We start from the raw sequence: 13,396 nt of genomic DNA on the forward strand, positions 1-13,396 counted from the left end.
ATTTATACAGCTAAGAAAATATGATATCATTAATTTCCGCTACATAAACGTTATAGTAATGTAGTGTTTATCAAATATATTTGGCAGATACTACTATGTACTCATTATTTTCACTTTACTCGATAAACAAAAATTGTACAAAATATTTTATTTCAATGGTCAATTATTGTTTAGCTGGCGAAATAATTAAAAATAAGTAATATGTCTAGTAGAAGCAGTAAAAAAGAAAAAGCATAATATGCAATTGCTTTCTTGCAACAAAAATATTATTCCAAATAATGTTTGCTATCTACCTTTAATGTTTACCATTACATTTCACATTCTCAACAACGGCAAACCTTCGCAACACTATCCATGCATGACTTGACATGTACTTAGATTTCATAACTTTAGATCAAATTGTAGTTGAAATTTCATTTAAATATTTAAATTATATTTACAATTATTTATTTGGAATAAATAGAGACATACCCAGGTGAGCGCTAGTTTACCATGTACTAGTATGTACCAATACAGAGAAATACAGACATATACATACCGTTAAGGACATCACTTTCTGAAACGGTCAGAAGTGGATGGAGTAATGTCAACTAATAATTCCTCATATTAGCATTCTATATTAAGTTTGGAACAATATGCATAACTAAAATAACAAACACTTCAGTGATACATGAACCAGTTCTAATGAAATATTTCAAAAAGAGTAAATAATCACATGTTTTCACCTCATAAATCACTTTCTTATTGGGCGTTGTAAGTCCTTATTTTCTTGTTTTGTTCATAAATCAATGTATCACTTATGTATATGCTATTTTAATTGTGCACATTGTTCCAAACTTTATATAGAATGTTAATATGAGCAATTACATTATCCCACCCACTTCTGACCAATTTAGAAAGTGATATGTCCTTAATGATGATTGCAAACAAAGCGTCTCTAACCAACTGACACGTACATACACAACTATAGCCAATACTGACACGTACATACATTACTATAGCCAATGCTGACACGTACATACATTACTATAACCAATACTCACACGTACATACATTACTATAGCCAATTCTGACACGTACATACATTACTATAACCAATACTGACACGTACATACATTACTATAACCAATACTGACACGTACATACACAACTATAGCCAATACTGACACGTACATACACAACTATAGCCAATACTGACAAGTACATACACAACTACCGGTATAGCAAATACTGACACGTACATACATTACTATAACCAATACTGACACGTACATATATTACCATAAACAATACTGACACGTACATACACTACTATAGCCAATACTGACACGTACATACATTACTATCACCAATACTGGCACGTACATACATAACTATCACCAATACTGACACGTACATACACTACTATCACCAATACTCACACGTACATACACTACTATAGCCAATACTGACACGTACATACATTACTATCACCAATACTCACACGTACATATATTACTATCACCAATACTCACACGTACATATATTACTATCACCAATACTCACATGTACATATATTACTATCACCAATACTCGCACGTACATACATTACTATCACCAATAATCACACGTACATATATTTATATAACCAATACTAACACGTACATATATTACTATAACCAATACTAACACTTACAAATATTACTACAACTAATACTGACACGTACATACATTACTATAAATAATACTAACACGTAAATATATTACTATAACCAATACTAACACGTACATATATTACCATAACAAATACTGACACGTACATAAATTACTATAGCCAATACTGACACTTTCATACGTAACTATTAAATTATAAGCGTGCAATAGTTTTACAGTATTCATATCTCTAAACTTCAGGCCTGGGCAACTGTTACTTGTTTTGCTCGGACTCGCTAATCTGTTACGGCTTGAACCAGAGGTGTGACGGGATCAAGTTCTGTCCTCAAGGGGACGACGAATTATTCTGTGGTAACGTATGATTTCGGAATGATTTTTTTCCTGGTTCCATTTGTATTATCAAACAACCACCCGGGAAATGTTCAAGGTTCAACACTACTCTGGGAGAGTTGTCAGGAAGTTTCCAAAGACTCAGATTACATATTCGTAAGGGAAAAATACCCCGAAACGTCTCTATAAGCCCACGTCCGTTGATGTAATTGAGCTATACAGATTAGAACTACAGAACCTGTTACAATCATACTTTCGCCATCCTTTTAATACCTATATTTACCATTAGATGCATATTTATATACATGTACCATCTTTTGAGTGCTTTGTTTCACTTCGTTTACCAATGTGTAATATGTTTAAGATTAACAATGACAATTAGAATGTTTTGATTCGTGTCGTAGATGCATATGTATACTATCATTTGAGGATCCGCCGACAGTCTGTTGAATATTCATTAATAATCAATTGAGTGTCGATTTATAATTAATAAGTATTCAACAATATATAGCCATCCAGTTGAACAGTATAGGCATCACACAGAGGCGTATTTAGGTGGGGGGCTAGGGGGCTAAAGCCCCCCCAGCTGGCTGGCTAGACACGATTTTTAATAAAAATGAGCCCCTTACAGTTTCAATCCACTTGTGTATTTCCTGTCATTTGTCCCTAATTAAGCCATAAACAGCTGTCGATTTGTGTGATTAGCCCCCAGGCATGTGTACAGACGATCTAACCTTCGTCAGCTATAGTGCGCGCTTCATTGACTGTAAGTAATAAACTGCGCTATTTGATTGGCTGAAGAAGATAAATTAAACTAATGAAATTCATCCAAACATTCAGCTATAGATAAATGTTTACAAATGGCTGCCGCATGAAACTTGTGAAAAACAATCTTTCAATTTGTAGCAATTAACGAGTTTAGACGAACGCAATGGACAATCATTATTATTTTCTCGGTAATTTCTTTGATGAATTTAATTGGTATTAGCTCTTTAGATTGATAATCCTTTTGAGTAACAAGTTATTGCCAGTGAATTTCAACTGCACACTAAATGAATGGCAATTTTTTTTTGTTTTGATTTGTTTTTGTTTTACAAATCGGGCTAACTGCTTTGATGTTCATCCATAGTTTTTAAAATTAGAAGACTCAAAAAATGAAGAATTACTTTGCTATATGAAACTAAATCATTTTCTTAAAGCGTGACAATATCGAGGCAGCAACACCCGAATTAAACTACACAAGAAACCTAACGACTCCCTTTGTTGACACTTTTGTGAACGAAATGGACACCCAATTCAATGATTTGCAGACTAAAGCAGCCAAGGGATTGAAGTTTATACCTAAACAAATGTGCTCCTCTCCTGTCAGTGCTAGTGAACTTGAATGGTGTAATGATGATCTCCCTTCCCCTCAGTCCCTCCCTGCCGAGTTGCACTTTATATGGCAGGCTATGCGGAAAGGTGTACCCAACCCACCTACTTCCCTTCAGGGCTCTGTTGCACATTGTGATTCCCAGCTGTACCCCACCATTTACACTGTTTTGTCCATATCATGTGTGTTCCCTGTCACATCATGCGAGTGTGAAAGGAGTATCAGTGCCCAAGGACTTGTTAAGACAAAACTAAGATCATCAATGGGTCAGGGCAGGTTGTCCGTTGTGTGCCTGCTTTCCATTCATAGGGACATGGACATAAACATTTTAATGTTGTACCAAAGTTGACCTAGTAGGATATCCAACAAGTTTAAATAGGAGGTCCACCCATCTAACTCCGTTAAAAAAGTTATGGATAAAGATAATGTCTCCCACCACTTTAGTGGTTTGAGAGACATTTGATTTACCCCTGTGTGTCTGTCTGTCCGTGTGTCTGTCACACTTGATGTGTGAACTCAAGTTCTTTTTTGCTTCACATGCACTTTTATCATGCAAAATGCAGATTAGATAGCAGGAAATCGCATCATTTCAAGGTGCCATTTAAAAAAAAAATCGACGACGGAAGGGGGCACCCTCCCCTGTTGAGCCCCCCCTCTGAAAATTTTCTGGATACGCCTCTGTCACAGATGTTATGGATCAATGAATAATTAATGATTTACACATTTACAGTCCGATGAATACCCATTTATATTAAGTGAAATGCGCATTTAAGATCTGTTGAATATTCATTGACAATCAGCTGAATATCCGTTGGCAGTCAGTTAACCCATTTATGCCTAGCGTCAAGAGAAAAGGCCTTGGCAAACAGCGTAGACCCAGATGAGACGCCGCATGATGCGGCTTCTCATCTGGGTCTGCGCTGTTTGCTTACTGGAATTTCCGTAAGAAATATTCTTAATATAGAAATAAATATACTAGACATCCATAATTTTGGAAATAAATTGATCCATTTAGAAGGATGGGAGAGTCCACTAGGTTTAAATGGGTTAAAGAACATTCAACACTTTGCTGTTTATTCACAACACATTTACTACTTATTGACAATCAGTTGGATATTCGTAGAGAATCAGTTTAATATTCATATGAGCCGCGTTCTGAGAAAACTGGGCTTAATGCATGTGCGTAAAGTGTCGTCCCAGATTAGCCTGTGCATTGCGCACAGGCTAATCAGGGACGACACTTTCCGCTTTTATGGTATTTTTAGTTTCAAGAAAGCCCCTCCTTACCGAAAATCAAGTTTAGGCGGAAAGTGTTTTTCTCAGAACAAGGCTCAGATATACAGACAATAAAATAAACATGTTTTGATAATGATTTGGGTGTTTATTGGAAATCCTGCATGTGATTAACCGTACACAATTATATGTGACTGATTTACGATCGTCATGCTTATATCTAATGCTCGGATGATTATGTTTTAACAATAAGTTGAATTGAGCATGAGACCTTGAGTATTTTTGTATAATGGAAGTCTATCAACTGCGAAAAAAATCCAATTTAGGCGGAAAGTGTTGTCCCTGATTAGCCGCGCTGCCTGCAGAGGCGAATCTGGGCGACACAACGGCCTGCACAGGAGAATCTGGGCGACACTTTACCTACATGCATTACATCCCGTTTTCCCAGAGCTTGGATCATGAACTATGATGGTAGCTACCTTGCACAATCGTGAACATTCAATGTTATAAAGATCAAATGCAAAATCATCGTGGAATGAGATATAATAACGGCTTAAACGCGAAACCTAGTTTCATGTGTCGGAATATGATATTCGTTACGCTCTATTCGTCCACATGAATTGAAGATTCAAAGCTTCCTTGTTTAGGTATACAGAGATTTAAGGTGTTCTAAAATATTGAGCGATTGTGGCTTTTGGTTTGTGATATTCGTTTCGATAGCAAAAAAAACAGGTAAGTTACATATGGTTTAATGAGTGCGTTTAATGAGTATGTATTGATTTCAGTTTAATATAGAAATATCATTTAATAAATGGTCATTTATAACATATTTCTTGGGTGGCGAAACTTTCATTCGCTAAAGCGTACCTCCACCCACATATTAACATAAGCGTGTTCATGTAAGTTTTGTGCTTTCACTGCAATTATCAATGTTGTACCAGCAGCATTAACCCGATGACAACAGAGATTTATTTGACCATAATAGCATGAGTGCAAATGGTATAACCGACTATTATTTGGACATAAAAGGCTATAAAAATAAGTGGCTTGTTGCCACCAACACTCTAAAATAGGGTTAGAAGTTTGGCAAAAGTTGTTGTTTTTTGTTTAGTTATTATTTCCTACTTAAATAAGGATATTAAATTACAGAAATCCATATTATCTCTTTGTATTTTATATTTCCCTATATGTAAAAGATACTTGTGTGGATGATTGAACGTTCTGACGTACTGAAAATGAGCAAAAGCGCATTCTGGTGTACGGAACAAGTTAATGGTCCGCACCCCCCAAAAAAGGAGTCGGTCGGGCTAGTTTTAAAGAAACATTTTTGGCCTAACTTGAACTAAAAACACTGGCATCAAGTACTTCAAGAGCACACCGGTTCCTGTTGAAGCTTTTACAACGTGTGACATTATTTCTCGTTTCGCCCTGTTCTCGCTTAAAAAATATAAACGCAATCAAGCTGGATCGCGACAGTCTTTATTAAGCTTATTGTTGAAACAAACATCTCACCAAAAATATTAAGGTACGTAAGTTGATAAAATGCGTGTCCATAAACAATTTTTACAAAAGACGAGAAGTTCTTTCAATGTCCGAAATCGCATAGCTCTGCAGAGCCTTTTTTTCGAACAAACGAACCTGCGCACGCACGCACGCGCGCACGAAAGTACGATTGGACGAACAAACGAATTAATAAATAAATTGATTAATTTATTTATACATTGATTCATGTATTTGAAAAATAGATTTGAATAGTCGAATATAGCCAAAATTTATCTGGAAAACAAAACATTTTAGTCAGAACACTACACTAGTGAGCTGGCTGTGAAGAAGCTTTGTTAGAAGAATTAGGTTAAGCCGAAGATAATTTGGATTAAACGTTAATGCCTCAAGTAAATCCTCAGAAGTCTTCTAGTGGAACGGTTTGGTGGATGTCTACGTGTTGATCTTTGATTTCTCGGAATGTGATACATGATTTCACTGTAAATAAAGTTGTATTTGTGTTATGTTTTCGGCAATCTTTTTCAACAATGCGTGTTACTATGCCTTGTACAATCTTAAGCTGGTTTATAAGATAGAGTTAGAGTCCGATTCGTTGCAATGACTTGGCGATGTGTGTTTATGTGTGTGTGTAAACATGAAATTCGAAGCTTAAATGGGCATTGTTCTGAGAAAACTGGGCTTAATGCATGTGCGTTCAGTGTCATCCCAGATTAGCCTGTGCAGTCCGCACAGGCTAATCAGGGACGACACTTTCCGCCTAAACTTGCTTTTCGGTAAAGAGGGACTTCCTTGAAACTAAAAAATACCATAAAAGCGAAAAGTGTCGTCCCTGATTAGCCTGTGCAGAGGGACTTTATTAAAACTAAAAAATACCATTAAAGCGGAAAGTGTCGTCCCTGATTAGCCTGTGCGGACTGCACAGGCTAATCTGGGACAACACTTTACGCACATGCATTAAACCTAGTTTTCTTAGAACGCGGCTTAAATAGTCCTTCCGCGCCTGGGGATAAATTATGTTAGGATCCGGGCAAAAGTACTTTTTCCAAGTACTGTAGTGGTTGGGGTGGGCTAGAATGTCCGGAGCAAACCGCCCTGACGGGTGCTGAGATCACCTGCCAAGTTTTCTTGCGAAGAGTGCGGGATGGAACGGTTTGATCATTGGCTCATGCTTGACTTGATAATAAATGTCCTCCAATGGATTAAGATCTCTTTCATATTCGTTGTTAACCCATTTATGCCTAGTAAACTCTCCCATCCTTTTAAATTGGATCTATTTATTTCCAAATTATGGATTTCTATTATATGTATTTTTATATTTAGAATATTTCTTACAGAAATTCCTTTAAGCAAACAGCGCAGACCCTGACCCCTCATCTGGGTCTACGCTGTTTGCCAAGGCCTTTTTTTTCTAGACGCTAGGCATAGATGAGTTAATGTTGGGTTTCTATGACATATCAGCCGCGATGCCGCGTTGTTCATAAGCGTGTGTTCTGCTGCATTGGTTTAGTAAATTATTATTTATTGCACGGATCTCTTGTCCTAAAGGATTACATTGATGAAAAGTCATCAGTCATTACCGTCGCCAGTTTTGGTGGGTGGCAGTGAAGTTGTTTTGCGGTTGTAAGGGGTTTCCGCTGCTACTAGTTCTTTCTGTACATCTAGCTATCATTAGCAAAGAGCCTACCAATACAGTAATTTGAAAGATCGTTAGTTTGATTGTATGTGAATATATACTCAGATCTTGGACGATGTGCGCACGCAACACTTGGAACTTTTTTGTTCAGCCTTATTTATTGTCTGATCCAAATAAAACATTCAAAGCTAGCATGTACAAATGTTTTATTATTTCGTTCATGCTTACTAACCCATTTATGCATAGCGTCTATAGAAAAGGCCTTTGCAAACAGCGTAGACCCAGATGAGACGCCGCATGATGCAGCGTCTTATCAGGGTCTGTGCTGTTTGCTTAAAGGAATTTATGTAAGAAATACTCTGAATATAGAAAAATATATACTAGACATCCCTGATTTTGAAAATAAATTTATCCTATTGAGAAGGATGGGAGAGTCCACTAGGCATAAATGGGTTAACCTGAAACCACAGAAACCCCAAAACAACCTGACAGTTTTTGTAATAAAACACCGAGCAGATCATCACATAACAGGATATACAAATGTACCGCAATACAGATGGGGCATGCGACATACAGGTGGTAATACATATGAATAGTTACCAGACGTCATTTTCAAAGTGTGCCTAGTATAATATTTCAAGATATACAATCGGTGTATTAACTTACGCAAAATGTTTGTGTCAAGTGCTTTGGATTATATAAAAGGAAGTTAGAAAGATTTTGTGAAACATTGTGACCAGAGCGTTTGCATGTAATGAAAAACAACAGATTAACTGTATTTACAGACTACAGGACTGACTGGGACAACTTTAAGATTTCCACTTTCAAACCGACTACACTGAAACCGGAAATGTCGTGGGTCGATGACCAAAACAACCAGTACAACCACAATAACCAGTACGGGATGGAGCCATCCCAAAGCAGCCAAGACGCGACACCGTTGCGCCTAGGGGGCGGAGAGATCACGGGGATAATTGTGGGAGTCGTTTTCTTCGTCGTGATGATGCTTGTCATATGCTGCTGGTACGTGTTCAACTCGTAAGGCAAATATGTCTTATCCATCGATTTGATAGAATAGTGTATTTATTCGTTCTTAAAGCTATTAATTGTTCAGCTGTCTTGAACCAAAACTTTACTTTTAAAGACAGTTGTCTTTGTGAATTTTGTCATCAGAAGGCATTGCATAGGTAACTTTTCAAAGGTTACATGTATTGGTATGGACTTCTATGTGCATTAAAACATAAGTTTTTAGATGCGATATGTACATTCTCATATACACGACATATTTATGTGAGATCAATGTATGTGATATAATTAAGCTGTTCAAAATCCTAACGTAACTTTCATTTACTGATAAATACTTTGAGAATATAGTTGCGCTTTTCTTACTTGCTCGACTGTGGCTTCGAGAAGAGAACAATTACTTTGATGCAAAGGTGTTATCCGAACGTTTCGCATGGCACAGGTACTTTGTTTGCACAAGCTTCCTTTTAAACTATGACGATGACTTGCATTTCTTGGAAAACTAGAATTTTAAATATATGAGTCTTGTTCTGAGAAAACTGGACATAATGCATGTGCGTACAGTGCAGTCCGCTCAGGCTAATCAGGGCCGCTCAGGCTAATCAGGGACGACACTTTCCGCTTAAATGACATTTTAGTCTCTTCTTAGCAAAAATCCAATTTAAGCGGTAAGTGTCGTTCCTGATTAGCATGTGCGGACTGCGCAGGCTAATCTGGGACGACACTTTACGCACATGTATTAATCCCAGTTTTCTCAGAACGCGACTCATAAGTACCCGGTACGATATATTTATGATAGCAGTTTATGGAATCGTGGGCATTCGTGTTCAAAGTCAGGATGATCCATTTTAGGGACCTTGTTTGAATTTTTAGATATACATTTTCAGGGCCATAAAGCGTCGACAAGAGCGACTCGAAGACGCACGCCCTCTGGTGACCAACATCCCTACCACACCTTCCATGCAGCGCCTCCCCACCCAAGGCTCGACACAGGTCGCCATTCAACCCGGTTACCGGCTTGCCGCCGCACAGCCCGGTGCCCCTGCCCCCAGGGGAGCAATAGGCCTAATCATCGTCCGACGCGTCTTCTGCATAGCCAGTGTCGCGCGAGCCGAACCGGCAGTGCCGGTGTCGCCGCCTCCATATGAAACGCTGGGTCCTGTCACGCCGGAAATGTGTACATCGGAAGGTGTCCTTAAAGAAAGCGATTCGCCACCGCCATATAGGGAGAGATACTGACACAGAAATTATAAAAGATGCTTTAACACAAATACGCCGCTATGTGCTGTGCGCCATTACTTTGAATGGTTGTGTCCATATTCGTTTAAGGGTATTGTTGCAATGTGCATACTTTGTGACAAATTAACCAGCCGTTGAATGAATGGATGTGATGTGTCTGTAAAATGTCTTTTTGTATGTGTCTACATGCATGTTGTAATTATTCAAATTGACATGTTAACCCATTTATGCCGAGCGTCTAGAAAAAAAAGCATTGGCAAACAGCGTAGACCCAGATGAGACGCTGCATGATGCGGCGTCTTATCAGGGTCTGTGCTGTTTGATTCAAGGAATTTCTATAGGAAATATTCTAAATATAGAAATAAATATACTAGACATGGAAATAAATTGATCCAATTTAATAGGATGGAAGAGTCCACTAGTCATAAATGGGTTAAAGTAAACTTTTTCTTTGAGATCTACTAAGATCCACAACGTACAGTATCAATTTAAGACATTTTAATTTTGTTATTGACGCTTGTGATATTCCTGTTGATTGCTTTTATGAATACAATGACAATATTTAACATTTTGTAATAATAAAATTGTTCTTTATAAAATTAATTTACGAACGCAATATGCAACCTTATACATGTCTAGACGATACATTAGTTTTGTCGTGTTGAGTCGCTTATGCTTGCAGGCCATATAAGAATTACCAATGTCCATAATTTGATGTAAAACTTGCACTCTCACCATGATGATTAAGTTCACGGATATAAAAATAGAAAACAGTTTTTTTCATGCATTTTAATTTGTAAGATTCGCATTTGCATTCGTGTTTTCTCATATGTTGAGTTCATTAAATTATAAGTAATTATTGTATTCAACTTAAATAGAATAATGTACAAGTTAATGGTAGGGAAATGCTAAACGCATTAGAATTGATTCATTTCGTCCAAATGGCGTCATGTTTCTGATCGTTAATATATTTTGTCTGTCGTATTAAAATTGCATCACAGATGAATTTATAAGTGTTTAATTAAATTGCAACGTTTGAATACAAAAAGTCAGTGTCAGCCGTATTCAATCTACATAAGTTATCTAATTATTTGGCGATGCATCTTTCATGAGGGTATATAACGTTAATTGTTAGTCTGTTTCCTATTTTAACAGTATTTGATTTTTTAGTTGCTGCTGGCGGTAAATGTGATATATTTTGACGTTTCATGTTGATATTAAATTATTATGATTTATTTGTATACCTATGTACAAAAAAGACATGCTTTTTTCAATATTTTCAAGCGCTTGTAGTATAAACACTGTATGAAATATGGTTGTTCGGTTCTTGTTATATATGTTCAAGTTGTGATTGGTGTATAATTATCGGTTCATAACCTGAAATGGTCCCAGATGAGTACACAGACTGATCGAAATCGACAAAAATGGTGGAAAATTCGCAATAGAGAGATCACAATTACTGTAATTTTAAAGAAGAATGTAATATATGAGAGTAATCGGTAATGTTGAACTAAATCGTAACAAAGTATTTTTATTTCCGTCCTAGATAAGCGCATTTGATTATAAAAATAATAGTACTTACTACCTCTATGTGTATTGAAAGTAATAAACCTAGTTCAATCATATGAAACCTAGTAGCTCTATATTCAGAACTTTCTAATGACAGTTGCTCGTAAAGCATTGGACACATTCTTTGGGATATATAGCAGCTTATTCTGCTGTCGGAAAATGTTATGCATTATTTTTATTTTATACCTGCTTTATGTTTCCAAAAATACAAGTTTTATCAATCGGTAAAATACAACTGCACAGAAATAATTCCCGTATTATGCTACACGCTAGTTTTCCACGTGCGTATTACAATACCAGCCGGACTACTTTTAATGACGTCACATTGAATGCAGAAAATTATAAGAGCATTCTTGGTTAATTATGAACGCTTAAACTCATTTTTTAACTTAAATGATTCAAAACTGTATATAATAAAAGGAATATTTAGCAAGCCAATTGTTACAAGTGTTTTTATAGGTTGGTAAATTGCAAATAAAAATACTTACAGGCAGGAATATCTATACTGATTTTTTTTTAAATAAATATATACATTCTTTGTATGTTTGGTTGTTCTTTGTTCGATCTTCGTTCGTTCGTCCGAATAATTATTGTATTACGAATGGAATCGACCTTAAATGCAATCTTAAATGAGAACACAAATAGGCATAATAGCGCGCCAATCGCAAATAGTAAACCCTTTCACCATATTGCACGAAACCGTACTGGTTATTTATTGTAAAAATGTAAGATTTCAACGACTTTGTCGAAGTTGTAACCCATTAGAGATATAACAAATTTAATTGTTGGATTCACTTGTTGAAGTGGTAAAAACACAACTGTTACGATTGGAGAGCTAGTTGATTCGCACTTGAATTGCTTTCCACGAGTATGGACCAAGGACGTCAGCGATTAACCATTAGACAAGTCTCGCAACAAGTCTAAACAAGAAATATCTTTAAAAAAGATATACGGCGTTGATTGTGGTCGATGTTTATGAACGATCAAAAGTTATCTCTATGAGATAAAAAGTAGCGGATGCCTTTTTTCTGCGCAGTTGTTAGCTACATCATAAGCAAATCAATTACGGGGTGTTGCGCCAGATTTCGTGTCTTATTTTGCTTTATGTGATATTATTACTCAGATATCTATATTTACAGAATAGAAAAACACAAGAAACATGAAAATAAACGAGTGCATATAGGTCAGCCGGCAATACTCGAATCTTATTTAATTGCATAATTATAGTATAGCGAATTATTGTGGTCATGCTTAATAAACTGGTCTAAATGGATAAATATTTCTAATTAATTTTATCAAAATTGGTCCTTATCATGCAAATTTTGAAACCATATTAAAAATCGATGATTGACATAACACAATAATATCGCCGAATATCTTTATTTAGTATCTTTCTGATCAAAACAGACTTCAAGTGCACAAAGTTTACGAGACGGCGTTTATATAAAGATTTCTGCAACTGACCGCAAACTGACCTTGATATCTTGCGGATTGGAATGCAATGCATTACAGTCACTACGTTATTGTCAGTAAGACACAATGATCGCAACCCCTTTTGCGAACTCCGGTGATGAACTGTATATAAACTCTGACTTTCACAAAATGACCGCGTATTGACCCGAAACCTCGCGGGTTGAAATGCAATGCAAGTAAGTACTAAATATGACAACATAGCCTTTAGTTAAACGCTTTTGCGCTGGTAATTCTCTGAAAATAAAAGGTGAACGCACAAACTGTATTTATGTCGAAAATTGATTGTAAAACTGTTCTATCTATTGGGCCTTTTCATTAGAGATAAAATTGTTTCATGCAGTAAAACAGTGTTACAAAGACGAGGATAT

At 36.4% G+C, this 13,396-nt stretch overlaps 1 protein-coding gene across 1 annotated transcript; it reads left to right on the forward strand.

Annotated features, from left to right (window-relative positions):
* Nucleotides 1–461: 461 nt before the first annotated feature.
* LOC127845469 (uncharacterized) lies at nucleotides 462–11,304 on the forward strand. Its single transcript, XM_052376399.1, has 4 exons — nucleotides 462–475; nucleotides 1,894–2,004; nucleotides 8,510–8,747; nucleotides 9,635–11,304. The coding sequence occupies exons 3-4, from the start codon at nucleotides 8,575–8,577 to the stop codon at nucleotides 9,984–9,986; spliced, it is 525 nt and encodes a 174-aa protein (XP_052232359.1). The 5' UTR covers nucleotides 462–475; nucleotides 1,894–2,004; nucleotides 8,510–8,574; the 3' UTR covers nucleotides 9,987–11,304.
* Nucleotides 11,305–13,396: the final 2,092 nt, after the last annotated feature.

Source organism: Dreissena polymorpha, chromosome 9 (assembly GCF_020536995.1).
Source record: "Dreissena polymorpha isolate Duluth1 chromosome 9, UMN_Dpol_1.0, whole genome shotgun sequence".
NCBI classification, from domain to species: Eukaryota; Metazoa; Mollusca; class Bivalvia; order Myida; family Dreissenidae; genus Dreissena; species Dreissena polymorpha.

Coding starts and splice junctions, on each gene's coding strand:
- LOC127845469 (XM_052376399.1), top strand. CDS start 8,575: ATGTCGTGGGTCGATGACCAAAACAACCAGTACAACCACAATAACCAG. Junction 8,748..9,634: donor ATGCTTGTCATATGCTGCTG/GTACGTGTTCAA, acceptor ATACATTTTCAG/GGCCATAAAGCGTCGACAAG.